Below are 13,760 nucleotides of genomic sequence, written 5' to 3'. Positions count from 1 at the left end.
ATATTAATAGGAAAACTCAGCCAATGCAAAGCCACAGAACAACGGAGGAAAAATGCTTTAGAAAGAAAGTTGTTTTAAATGATAAGAAAATTTCTTCAGAATGGTCAAGGCGAATAAGGGTTAAGATTTGGTAAAGTAGGTTGATATTGCTGAGTGGTACCTTTCCTGTTCCAGAATTGGTGCTCAGGGCTCACAGTTGTGGACAGTGAAACTCCAAGTGCCCTCAATTGTTGCAGACACTTTCCTCAGGGCTACCAGGAGGCAATAAAACCAGCTCTGCCACCACCAGCCACCACACCAACTCTCTCTCTTTTCCCGGTTCATAGAAAAGGAGGGAAGAAATGAAGAGTCAGAGTCCAGCTTCGTGGTTGTGCAAGAAGGTTTTTGTTCCCCTCCCAGAGAAGCTGTGCTTTTCCTCTGTTTCCAATGCCAAGTGGGATTAGAGGGATTAGAGTGGGGAGGCTGGTTTCCTGATTTAATGTATTCTTGGGCTGAGAACTTGATCTGACCAAAGGAAAAGAAACTACAGATAAATGCCAAATGGGGGTTGTTGGTGGGCTGTCGAGTAATCCAAACTCCCACTATAGCAAGGATGAGTATTTCCTGTTCAGGGGTTCCTGAGAAAAATAGCTGGGATTGAGCTATCTTGGCAGTACTCCATATAAGGGAGCTGTTGCCCAGCAAGGGGGTCCTAGTACAGTGCTGGGAGTATGAACCAAAGAGGCCCTGGAAGTGGTCAAGGCAGAGATATTCTTCTATGTCATGGCACTGTGCAGTGGAGTGGACACCCAGAAGTGGTCCTAGAAAAAAGCAAACATGTACCCCAAGATAGACCCTGCACTTGGGTGCCCTCTACTGAGAACTTCAGTTGCCAGTTAATGTTAGCCAGAGAAGCAGTGGTAACCACTGGAGACAGAACTGCAGTCCTTCCCAGTTGGGCAGATGTGTGTCCAGGTGCACTCTGAACATTTGCAGAGCCCAGAGCAGGAGTATAAAAGGTGGCCTACATACTGTATGTCTAGACATTTACATGTTATAAATCAAACTAACAAATTTTTAAGTAAAATATGTTTTATTCTCTACTTTGACAAATACATCTGCAAAAAAACATGGAAGGCCAGGTTTGAACTTAGAGTGTTTGAAATCCTTGGAGTTTCACACCAGGTTGTGGCAGCACAGGTACAATTGGATCCCCAAGCATGGCTTCTGGCCCATCTCCTTTCTCTTCCTACCTGCGGCTCTTTCTTATACTTTGAGAATCCTAAAGTGCACATCCCAACCCAAACATCTAATCTCTACCACCAACTGCTGTCCGCTGGCCACTTCTCAGGCTCTGGGGCAAATTTCCTTGGCTCTGTGGACCCTTCTAGCTGACATGTGGAGCGGGAGGGCTAGAGTTGCCCCTTCTACTCTGGGTCTAAAAGCACTACTGTACTTGTCTCTTTTCCTCTCCTATTTTCCCAACACACCAGAAGAGCTAGATCTTGAAGAGTGAGGGGGAAAGAAAGAGATGAGATTTTAAAACATTTTGAAATATTTAGTTTGTGGCAGAAACTGCTAGCTGCAATCCAAAGTCTATTCTTTCCTTCTTCTTTAATAACAGAACTTCCATTTTATTTGGTATGTCTAAGAACCCACTAAAAGAGATCCCACTCCTCACTGCCATTATCTTAGTTTGATGCCCAGACCAAAGGTCAGCAAACTTTTTATGTAAAAGCAAAGACAGGCAATGTTTTAGGCTTTGTGGGTTACAACTACCCAAATCTGCTGTGATAGTACAAAAGAAACTCTAAACAATTCATAAATGATTGAATGTGGCTATGTTCCAAGAAAACTTTATTTATGGACACAGAAATTTGAATTTCACATAATTTTCATGTGCCATGACATATTATTTTTATTTTAAAAATCATTTAAAATGTAAAAAACATTCTTATCTGACAGGCCATACAAAACCAGGCAGGGTGCCAGAATCGGCCTTTGGTCTGTAATTTGCCCAACTCCTGGGCAAGATCATCTTTTGGTGAAATACTGCAGTAGCTTCCTAATTGGTCTCTTAGCTTCTAATCTCCCCTGCCCCAACCTGGGCCCCAATCTATTTTCTATGATGCCCCAATACTCTCAGGATGGCCCTCATGAATTTGATAAAGGGTCTTTGTGATCTGGCCTCTGCTTACTACTCCAACTTCATTTCTCATCATTTTTCCTCTTGTATTAACATTATGTATACTTTAGTCCTACTAAACTACATAATGAAATTTCCCAAATACTTAAGCTTCTTCCCTAGGCCTTTCTATGTGATCTTGCTTCTGTCTAGAGACTCTTCCTGCCTTTCCTTTGTTTCTCCTACTTGTCAGTCAAGTCACATGTTATATATCGTTTCCTCCATATTTTCCTAGGCCTCGACACCTGGTTAGGTGTCCCTTCTTACAATCTTACAGCACCATATCAAAGTACTTGTTCCCTTGTATTATAACTGTATATTCATTTCTGTCTTAGCTGGTAGACTGAAACTCCTTGAGACTGTCTTTTTCACCTGTGTATTCATGCTGTCTGTAGTATAAACACATTTGGTGAAGATATGACTTGCCATGTTAACCCTTCAAAGAAAGACTTATTATTCTCATTTTACATATGAGAAAACTAAGGCTCAGAGAACTTGAATATTTTTCCCTAAATCTATACAGTATTGGAATAAAGATTTGTTCAGGCTTATTCCATGCCACCTCCCAAAGCTCAGGAATAACAAGGACAGTTTGGTTCACAAAGTCTAGCTTGCTCAACTTCAGGTTAGATAGAAATCCTCCTTCCTAGCCTAGTTTGTCTTTGAGTTGCAAAGTCCGTTTTTAAACCTTTACTGTCCAGGAGTGTATACTTAAATATCTTCAGGAATCCTATTTTTTTCCAAGAGATATATCTTTTTAAAAACCATTCCTACAATCCCTTTTTATATCCCTAATCATCTCCTTCTCTCATTTCACATAGCAGCAATTCCAAACTTTCACCACTCACTTGATGGGCTCTTCCTCATTATCTTCTCTAGTAGTGAAATGTTAAATAGTCAAATTTAGAACTGAGGCTGCTTTAATCCTAGCTGTTTCAGTCAACCTGTTTGACCAGAGGACTATCTCAAACATGCAGTACTGAGCCCTGGAGAATAAGTTGGTGACTGTGAAACTACGCAGCCCTCAGGTAGTACCTACCATAGGCCATGTGGAATAGGTACGTGGGTATTGTAGATATAAATTATTCTAAGACAGATAGGGATTCTTGGATAATGCAGCAATAGGCCCCAGGGACAAATGGGCTGTGTTCCAAAAATTCAGTTTTAAATTGACTGTTTGGAATGCAGAACACATTTTCCCTTAGAAACAATGCTATGAATAATTGCAGTTATTTTCCCAGGAAAATCCACATAAGCTTGTTTAACTCATAATGTAACAGAAATATCTGCTAAGATATTTTAGATCTGCATCGAGACACCCCTAAATCCTTACTACTCTGAATTATAAATTAACTGTGTACATAGCTGCCATCCCAACTGGACTATGAACTCTTTGAGGGCTAGAAACTGTTGAATTATTCATTTTTGTATTCTGAATGCCTGGCATATAACTGGCAATAAACGTTGGTTGCATAAATGAATGGAGAAATTTAATGGGCATTTGAATAGTATTGAAAGTGTCTTAGGGAATTAAAACAGTAACACTTAGTGGGTACCTTAATATGTGTCTGGCACTGTGCTAGGAGGATGACCAATAAAGCAAGCTGCTCTGTTAAGGCTAGAGTTAGGGATGAAGACAATGAAAGCAATTTTAATATTTGAGGTGTAAACTAAATGGATGTCAGACTTGTTAAATAAATGGTTTTGGATGAAATGAATGGATACATCTATTGATTTGGAAAAATGTCATAGAAAAAATATCAGCAGGAATTGCTGCTGGAGAAAAAAAGGGAAGTGGTTCTTGGGGGCTCTAGAACTGAGGAGGGGAGAGGTATGAGCACAGCTAAAAGCAGAGAATGGAAGAGGAAGTTTTGTAATGGTCAGAGAGGAATGGTCAGACAATAACAGAAGGACTGGTCTGGATTAGATCCTGGTTTAATTTCATCTGGTTTATTGCTCCCATAAAAAAGTATTACTCTAGTCAGTCTCTGAAGAGTTTTTAATGAGTTTAGATTAAGCTAGTATCACTTTCCCATAGATTGAGGTTGATTAGATTGATTGCTTTCCACAATGACAGTAGATTAAGCATTTGTTAAAATTTGGTAGCAATGAGTGTAATGGTGAAGGTAATGGGATGGAGACATTAGGCAGAATGGGGAGTGCAACTTGGGAAGGTGGGAGAGGGAACATCAATTCTAGATAGAGCTTTTGGTGGAGAAAGAAAAAAGAGGGGACAGAGGAAGGAGGGCGCAAGAGAAGGGGAAAGGAGGGCAAACTTTAGCTATTTCATAATTTTGCAAAGAACCCAACCCCTTAGAAAGTCCCTCTGACTTACTGCTAGCCTGATCTTTGTTTTCTGAAAGCATAACTACAACTACTTCTGCATTTACTTCATTATCCCCATAGTGCTAGGGTGCAATCAATAAATACTTGTTGATTGATAGTCTGAGTGTTTCAAATCAGTCCACACTTTTGGTTTTATTAAGGATCAATTGACATTGATCAAGCTGAAGCAAGAACTCTTTAAATTTGTTAGGTGTTTTATATCTCTCCCCAAGAAAAAAGCAAACATTTGTCCGTGGCTGTTATGCATACCACACACTGTACTGGTGGCTTCACTTACATTGTCACATTTCTAGTAATCATTATTTTAACAATTACTGAATTCCCATTATATGTCAGACCCTACGCAAGGCAATGAGAATAAAAGATGAAGAGGGAGAAAACTCTGACCTTCTAAAGTTATAGAAGTAAAATGAGGAGAAGACAGGGCTAAACAACAACTTCGGCATAGTGTGGTAAGAACAACAAAAGAGATAAGCACTTGACAATCTTGGAGGACAGAAAAGGGAAGCTTTAATTCAAAACGGGTATATAGACAATAAGAAAAACAAGTATTTTCCAGAATCCTATTATCCAGAAAAAAATAATATTTCGGTGTATATCTTTACAGTCTTTTTACCATGTATAGATATTTAATTTTTCCAAAATGGTTCTATTCATCAGGATTTAAAAAAATTAATATATTATGAATATCTTTCCATGTCAATAACATACTTTTATATAATTTTTAATAGGTAAATAATATTCTACTATGCAGATGTACCATAATGTAGGTTGTTCTCAATTTGGAATTTAAATTGGATCTACTTTTTTATAGTATAAACAACTGCAGTGACTATTCTCATGTGATATTCTTTTCATAGTCCTAAATTACTGTGGTTCCCAAACAGTGTGCCAAGGTGCCTCCAGAGTGCCACAAAGAACTCACAAGATGCAGGATATTTCAACCTCGAGGGAAAAATAGCAATATGTGACATACGTCGGACACTGTGGAAACTACTAGCTCCAGGTAGTTCAGTTTCAACAGATCATCATACATTCCTTTCAGTGAGGTCATATCTTTGCAAAGCTGAGTTTTTGCTGGTGCTGTGATAAAAAGTAAGCATTGCACAAAAGTCAGTGTTACTGGGAAATGAGGATGGTGATGTTCAATCTGATTCTAAGGTCTGAGAAATTGTGCCATGACTAAGAGGTGCACACATCCTATTCGTAAGGAATTATAGTTATTTCAGAATGAAATAAAAATATTTATTCTTTAAATGTATATGAATTACCTTTTCAAATAGCTACTAAGTTAGGACATAAATACTCATGAAGTTGTTTGGACCTAACTACTTAAAAAACTGTTTCATATTTCTTTTGGCCTAAGGGTGCTGTGAAAAAAATTACTGACACACTAAAGTTACCATGAACCAAGAAAGTTTGAGAACCTCTAACTTAGAATAAATTGCTAGCAATGGAACTGCTGGTTTTGAGGCTCTGCAAATTTTACAAGCTTTTAATATTGCCAATTACCCTTTAGAAAAATAATCTACCAATTTAAACACCCATCAACAGGCTAGTTTTCTCTTCCTTCAAATGATGACCCTTGAACTAAATGAGTCCAGAGCATTGTGCTGAGTTCTCTATGATACAAGAAAGAGTAAGAAAGGACCTCTAGCCTTCTTAGGCTTAGAACCTTAAAAGCAGAGGCTGTCTTATCCCCCCTTCCCAGTGTCGGGCACAGGGCTTTGCTAGAGCAGAGACTCAGTCAATACATGTTGATGAAATAAAAAGAACCTCATTTTCAAGGGTTTCTAAGGCAAGGCTGAAAACAATGTTAGGTTATAGTGGAAGTATACATGCTTAGATTGCCAGATAAAATGCAGAATGCTCAGTTAAATTTAAATTTTAGATAAACAACAGAATATTTTGATATAACTACTTTCAAATTTTGCATAGAAATACCTATACTAAAAAAATTATTTGTTGTTTGGGATGAAAATTTAACTGGGCATCAAGAGGTGCCTAAGAAGACACGATGACTAAATGTAATGTGGTATCCTGGATGATATCCTAGAACAGGAAGAGGACATTAGGGAAAGACCGAAGAAATCTGAATAAAGTATGGATTTTAGTTAATAATAATGTATTACTATTGATTCATTTATTGTGACATATATACCATAATAAGATATTAATAAGAAATTGGGTGTAAGTTATACAAGAACTATCTGTAGAGTAATTCTGTAAATCTAAAACTGTTCTAAATTAAAAAGTTTATTAAACAATTTTCAACTGGCATCCTTTTTTTTTTTTTTTTGAGACAGGATCTCACTCTGTCACCCAGGCTAGAGTGTAGTAGCGCAATCATAGCTCACTGCAACCTCAACCTCAAACTCCTGAGCTCAAGTGAACCTCCTACTTCAGCCTCTGGAGTAGCTAGGACTTGTGTGCCACCACACCCAGCTAATTTTTTTCTATTTTTTTGTAGGATAAGGGGTCTTGATGTGTTGCTCAGGCTGGTCTCAAACTTCTAGCCTCAAGAATACCTCCTGCTTCGGCCTCTCAAAGTGCTTGGATTACAGGTGTGAGCCACTGTGCCAGGCTCATCCTGTATTTTCGTTAGCTTTGATAACCCTAACAACTCTTTTTTTTTTTTTTTTTTTGAGACAGAGTCTCACTTTGTTGCCCGGGCTAGAGTGAGTGCCGTGGCATCAGCCTAGCTCACAGCAACCTCAGACTCCTGGGCTTAAGCGATCCTACTGCCTCAGCCTCCCGAGTAGCTGGGACTACAGGCATGAGCCACCATGCCCGGCTAATTTTTTTGTATATATATTTTTAGTTGGCCAGATAATTTCTTTCTATTTTTGGTAGAGACGGGGGTCTCACTCTTGCTCAGGCTGGTCTCGAACTCCTGACCTCGAGCAATCCACCCGCCTCGGCCTCCCAGAGCTAGGATTACAGGCGTGAGCCACCGCGCCCGGCCCCCTAACAACTCTTATTTCCAAACAATAGTTAAACATAAAATGTGAAAAAATTATCTTAAGTTGATAGTTTAAGAAATTTGAATTACATGATTTTTCCTAAATATTTGATCCAAGAACTTTATTTTCTATAAACAATTCATTTGTTTCATATTTAGACAAGGCTCAAGCAAGCCAGTAATTATTAGAAAGGAATATACTTCAAGATGCTTTGCCTTTAAATAACATAATGTGACACCAGTTGCAACCAATTTCAGAAGCTAAAAAACAATTGGTTTAACTTTCTCAACTCCCCGCCCCTCCCCCCTACACACACCAATGAGCCATCAATAGAATTAATTTGGGGTGGCATATCTCAAGAGATTTTTAAAAATCCAGTTATGAGAAAATCAGCAAGGTTAATACCCTGCATGTAATCACTTGCCTAGGGTGACTGGTAATTTATGCCGCCTGAATGGAAAACGATGCTGATTATTTTACTCTCCGTGCTGCTTCTCTGGGGGAGAACAACCTGTGTGTTGTGGGAAAAGACCTTAAAGTCTGGAATAAAAATAGAACTGTATAACAGTTTTATCCGAAGGTGAGCTTAGAAAAGATCTCTATACAAAAAAGTTGGCAGATGGAGCTTTTAAAAATGAGAATGAATTTTAGAGTATCTTTCGTTTTCCACATACGAGACTACCAAATACATTTTGCACAGCTTTGCTTAATTTCTGCTTTGCTGCTAAACAAAATCAGGAAGCTGGGCTCCTATTTGCTTAATACTTAAGTGTTGATAATATGCTAGGCCTTGTAAAAAAAAACCTGCCTTCAAATGGTAATAGAAACTATATATCAGAGGTTGCATAGATTCTCTTTTCATTTCTACTCCAAGTGACAAGCCCCTAAAAACTAACATGCACCCCATGTATATATGGCATTTACATGCCTATGTGTATATATGCATAACATTTGCCACAAGATTTACACCAAACATTTCACTTTGCAAACATCTGCAGAAACATCTATGTGCAAAAAATTATGCTGAAGAGCTTTGGTGTGTCCAGAGATTTTAAATGGTTCCTACGGTCTGTTTCTATTTGTGCTACTGGAAAAAGGTTTGTACTTTGAGAGGGGAGGGGAATCATCTATTAAGTTAGGCTTTTGTTTATTTATATCTCAGTGTCCTTGGTCTCCTGAAAAAACAAGGCAAAAGCTTGTTTTAAAAAACAGACAACACTTTAAAGAACGTGGGATCGTTCTAGAGCAAGACCATGCATTCTTCAAGAGACGTGTTCACATAGAAGGGCCGAGTCTTCCAAAAAAGCTAAAACAAACAAACAAAAAGAGTTCGTTTTGTTTTATAGACTGGACTCTATTCCCGTGCGAGCTCTGCGTGGCCTGCTCCGGGCCGCCGGAGTCCGTCAGCCCGCCCGGGCAGAGGCCGTGGGAACAGCCCGGCCCTGACGGGTGGGAGAGCGCGGCGGGTTCGAGCCCCACGGCCTACAGAGCGCCTGCCCGGGCCTTCCAGACCTCGGACTGCCGACGACAGCGGGCAGACGCCGCCCGCACGCCTGCTGGGCGCGCAGCCACGTTGACTGCCGCACGCCGGCCCGGCTGGCGAGAACCGGGCGCCGAGGCAGCGCCCTGCCGGCGGTCCGGATGCGCTGCTGCTGCAGGACGGAGGCCGCGAGGGCGGGGCTTGGGGCCGTGGGAGGCTATTTCCTCACGCAGCGGTCAGTCGCGACTGGGAGAGGCCGTGTTGAAACCAGTGCGGTGCGCCACATGGCGCGACCAAGCTGGGCCTCAGCGTTGGCGGGCATAGAGGCAGTGTGATGCGGGAAGCCTACAGCCTACACTAGAGAAGAATGTGCCAACTAACGAATGTTTCACCACAGCCCACACGCCTAGGAAAGGGAATTTGAGAGCACATGGGGGAGGGGCGGCGAGAGCTATCGGCTCGCAGAGAGCATGCTCCGTTCTGAGAGCCGTAAGTGGAGAGCCAAGCATGCGCAGTGAGCCTAGGGTGGGTTGGCAGCGGGGAGGGGCTGGCGCGAGCGGGCTGATGTGTTTATCCGGTTTTCTTGGTGGGCGGTCAAAGCGCACGCGTAAGGGCGAAAGGCGGCGGCGCCGGGTGGTGAAATGCGCATGCGCTGAGTGAGCCGGTAGCTCTGGGAGGCTGTGGAGGGGCTCTTAGAGGAGAAGCAGGGGAAAAGGGAAGCGAAGGGAAAGGAAAGGGCGGGGGGAGGGGTGAGATTGTGCTCTGCGCATGCGTGCAAGCGCTAGCGACGACGGCGGCGGGGGAGTCTCGGGGATGACAGTGGCTTTGCCCGTTGGGGTAACGGTCGTCGTCGCCAGCAGGGCCTGAGGCGCCGCACGGCCCGCGGGATCCATTAAGGCCGCAGCAGCCCGGGCCCTACCGAGCCAGAGTGGCGCGTGGAGTCGGGGTGAGGGCGGAGAAGCACGGAGGAGGGGCCTGCGGCAGGGCCTTGGTGTGTGCGCTGGGCGGCGGCGGGGCCTGGCGGTGTGAGCGCTCGCCTTAGCCGCGGCCGGGCGGGAGCTGCAGGCGGCGGCCGTCGTGCTTGGCGGACGAGTTGTCTGTGTTGTGCGGCACCGAAAAGATGGCCGGGCAGTGAGGGGGCGGTGCTTGCGTCTGGTGACCCCGGAGTGTGCGACTGAGGAGCGAGGGGCGCCGCCGCGGCCCGGCCGGGCCTGCTCCCCGCCCCCTCCCGCCCGCCGGCGGCAGCCCGCGCACTTCCTCCCCGGCCCTCCCCTCTCGGGTGAGGGACTCTCCTGCCCGCCTCGCCACCTCAGGGAACAGCGGGCTGCAGCCGCCGGGGCGGAGAGCCAGCGCGCAGTCTGGGCCCCGCGTCCGATATGGAGAGAGCGGCGGCGGCCTTAGCTAGCCGCAACAGCAACCTTCGCCGCCGCGGCGTCGTGCACTAGGTCGGGGAAGCCGACGCCCGAGCCGTCGTCCTTGCTGTCGCCGCTGCCTCCTCGCCGGGCGCTGTGATGGAGTAAGAGGCCCTGCAGCCTGCGAGAAGCGTGCCGCCCCTGGGACCGGGCTGGGGCCTGCTCCCGCGCCCGCGAGCTCTACCAGAGGAGGTGCCTCCGGGGTCGGAGATGCAGCTCGAGCGAAGGCCGCCCGCCGAGCCTTGGGGCTAGACTGAGAGCCGAGTCCCGCCCCGAGCGCCCAACCCGCCGCGTTCCGCGCTCTGTGGACGCTCCGGACGAACTCGAACGCTGGTGTCTCTCTCTTCTCTCTTTTTTCGTCTGAAAGTCTCAGGGACGGAGGAGGGGCGCCAAGGCCCCATGTGTGGGAGGATTGCTTCAGCTCCACAAACTTGCACGGATTTTGGTTACTTTGGCCAATGGTTCTGCTCTGATTTCTTCCGAATTGTTGCAAATTCGCCATTGTTCCCTGACTGCTTACAAAGTTGGATCCGGAATTTCTTTTCAACCGGGAGCCATTGGTGTCGAAGTGTCTGCAATGAACCCCGTGAATGCTACTGCTCTCTACATTTCCGCGAGCCGCCTAGTGCTCAACTACGACCCCGGAGACCCCAAGGCGTTTACTGAGATTAACAGGCTCTTGCCTTACTTCCGACAGTCCCTCTCGTGCTGTGTTTGCGGTGAGACACTTTTTATTGTTCCCTTTTCAATGCTTGTTTTAAAAAAGCTTTCTGAGCAGTGGTAATGTGAATGGGTTGACGGCATGGTAGTTCGTATTATGTTTTGTTATTTGTGCGGTAGTTTTATGGCCATTAGTTTTGAAACTTGCCAAGGGACTTTTGCCCGGCATTTCAGAAAATCAGAGAATCCTTTCAAACCGCTTTGTACAGCGGCCTTAACGTTCAGAACGGTTTAATTCTCCTCGGTTCATCTGGTAATGGTGTGTTAAGTGGGGGAAGATGCACGTACAGTGCTGCTTTTTCTTTTTACCTTTGCTGCGAGAACTGATTTAATACCCACCGTGGTCAGACGTGGTTAAACATGATTAAAACATGTACATGTGGCATGTTTGCATTTCTCCAGACTGGTGTTATGTGGAGGTGGTGGTATAATCTGATGCACCCACAGCCGGAGAACTCGGTGCAGAACTTTTCCCCCAGGTTCTCAACAAATGCTTTGACGGTTTGACGGTTAGCAGTGAGCCAGGGAAGACTGATGGTACTCTAAGTGCTTTTTAGCTGGTGGGAATTTTACTTACTACGTTTCTCATTTTGTGATTTTGATATATGTGGCTTGGTAGAGGGTAATTTTAGATGTTTTTGTTCAAAAGAATATTAACTCGTGGTAGGCGGGATACCTTTAAATTATTTTTAAGAGAGAGGAGATGCTAAATTGTATATTGAAATGTCTCGGAAGTGATGATAATTTGGGTTAACTGTGCATGTACGTTAATTACTTTTCAAAAAGCCTAGATTGAAACGTTAATACAAAGAAAGCGGCAGCTGACAAAAAGTAATATATATGCTTGACTTAATATTTACCCCAAATTTTGAGGTTTTGTTGATCCACTTGTTTAGTCAGAACTTGAGAAATTCAGGCACTTTCAGGCTTCTACTTTATTTAAAATTAGATGAAGAAGATAAATTTTTTGACAGTTGTGGCTGAAGGGGAAAATTGTGTTCATTTGAGATTCACCTAGTATTCTGTATATCTCTGAGGCAAGGCACTTGGTGGCTGGGGGGGGTAGTGCAGAAGAGGTGGAGATTGTGTTTTTTGCAAGCCAGGTTTTTAATGTCATAAACATTTAAGTAACTGAGGTGAGTTAGAGATGAATTGCTATTGTGACTAGTAACTGACATTTAACAGCTATATAGAGAAGCAGTAGCCCAGGGCAGATCACTTAACTGCCCTGGGCCTCAGTTTCTTGATGGGTAAAATGAGAGCTTTGGGGTAGTTTTGAAGTTACTGTTCAGCTTAAATGTTACAAATGTAAGTATTTGGAGAATTTGCTTAGTTTCATGGTACCCTCTCAGTCTACTTCCCACTTTTGTGGAGTTGTTCTTTTTGTGTCTTCACAGCTTTTGATGGTTTGAAGACTTAGGAAATGGAGCTGCCATAACTTCCTTTTCCATATACTTTTTTTTCTTTTTTTTAGGGGGAGGGGTGCTGCTATGGTGAAGTAGGGGAAAGGGAGGGCATATGGCAGGCAGCCCACTGTCTTACCCAAACGTCAATGGAGTGGTTATTATCAAGTAACACTTGCAGAATCTAGTAGATCTTCTTTTCCACTACGTGGGTGGGACTTGGGTCTCTAAGGGTAAAATGGTGGTTTTGAATCCTGTAGATGTTTGGGATTTTAAGTTCTTATCAATAGCTTTAGGACAGTGGTGGTCTAATGCAACATTTTCTCAAATTCTAACCTGGATTTTAAAGGATGGGATTAAAGATAAAGCTACATTGAAAAAAAAAAGTCCAACTGTAGCCTTTTTTAAAAAAAAACCAGTCTTGGCAACACAAGGGGAATTTTTCTGACATTGGGGCTTGCAATTATTCCTTCTTGTTCAAGCCTCTCTCCCCATCATCCAATGGAAAAGATTTGTGAGTTCTACTCCTCCCTTAATTGAATAGGTGGCATGAAGTTTCAGTAGTATGGATGGATGTAGGTTCAGGTATTTCCCCCACCCCAGTTTTTTTGGACATAAGTCAGTGGTTATCAAGAGATAGAAACAAATGAGTTATTTGGATTTAGCTCCAGCATTTAATCATATTTGTACTAGGTACTGTCCTGGACATTTTTCGTTAGTTCAGAAGCATAAACCCATTCAAATTAATGGGTGCATGTGCAATCTTATTTCATGAAGATAATAAATATGTAAAGGTGAAGATTAATTTTATCTTAGTTCTGTAAATAAGGAGTTTGTTTCAACAGGTCCTCTAACACTTGACTCAGTCCTACCTTTTCAGCCTTGTATTCAGCTGTGCTTTTACCTAATTTCTCTGCTTCAACCAGATTGATGATTTTGGTTTTTTCAGACACGCCCTATATCTTCCTCCTCTTTTCCTACCTTTGCTCCCTTAAGTTTCTTTTGCCTAAGGGTCTAACTCACCTCCCTTCCTCCTTGGTGAAGTTTTCCTTGCTTATTGCAGCAAAAAGTTCTCTTTGTCCTATGATCCTCTATAACCCTTTGTTCCAGTCATAAGGTACTTATAACTCCTTTCAGTGTAGTTTTTATATCAGTCTGATTCTTATAATATATATAATAAACTTCTTACAGAAAATGCTATATTTTGCACATTTTTGTATTCCTCTTGCTTCACCTTCTCTCTCCTGTCCAGTGATTTGTATGTAGGTGTTT

The 13,760-nt window shown here is 43.2% G+C and overlaps 1 protein-coding gene across 1 annotated transcript in view; it reads left to right on the top strand.

Annotated features, from left to right (window-relative positions):
- Window positions 1-10,876: 10,876 nt before the first annotated feature.
- MSL2 (MSL complex subunit 2) overlaps window positions 10,877-13,760 on the top strand; it is a 33,699-nt gene continuing 30,815 nt past the window's right edge. Inside the window, exon 1 of the mRNA XM_045539116.1 lies at window positions 10,877-11,084. Coding sequence (XP_045395072.1) covers window positions 10,943-11,084 — 142 coding nt within the window. The 5' untranslated portion in view covers window positions 10,877-10,942. The remainder of the gene's footprint in view (window positions 11,085-13,760) is intronic.

The sequence above is a fragment of the Lemur catta genome, chromosome 1 (genome assembly GCF_020740605.2).
Source record: "Lemur catta isolate mLemCat1 chromosome 1, mLemCat1.pri, whole genome shotgun sequence".
NCBI classification, from domain to species: Eukaryota; Metazoa; Chordata; class Mammalia; order Primates; family Lemuridae; genus Lemur; species Lemur catta.
Note: the sequence above shows the minus strand (reverse complement) of the source record. Positions and strands in the feature narration are given on the sequence as shown.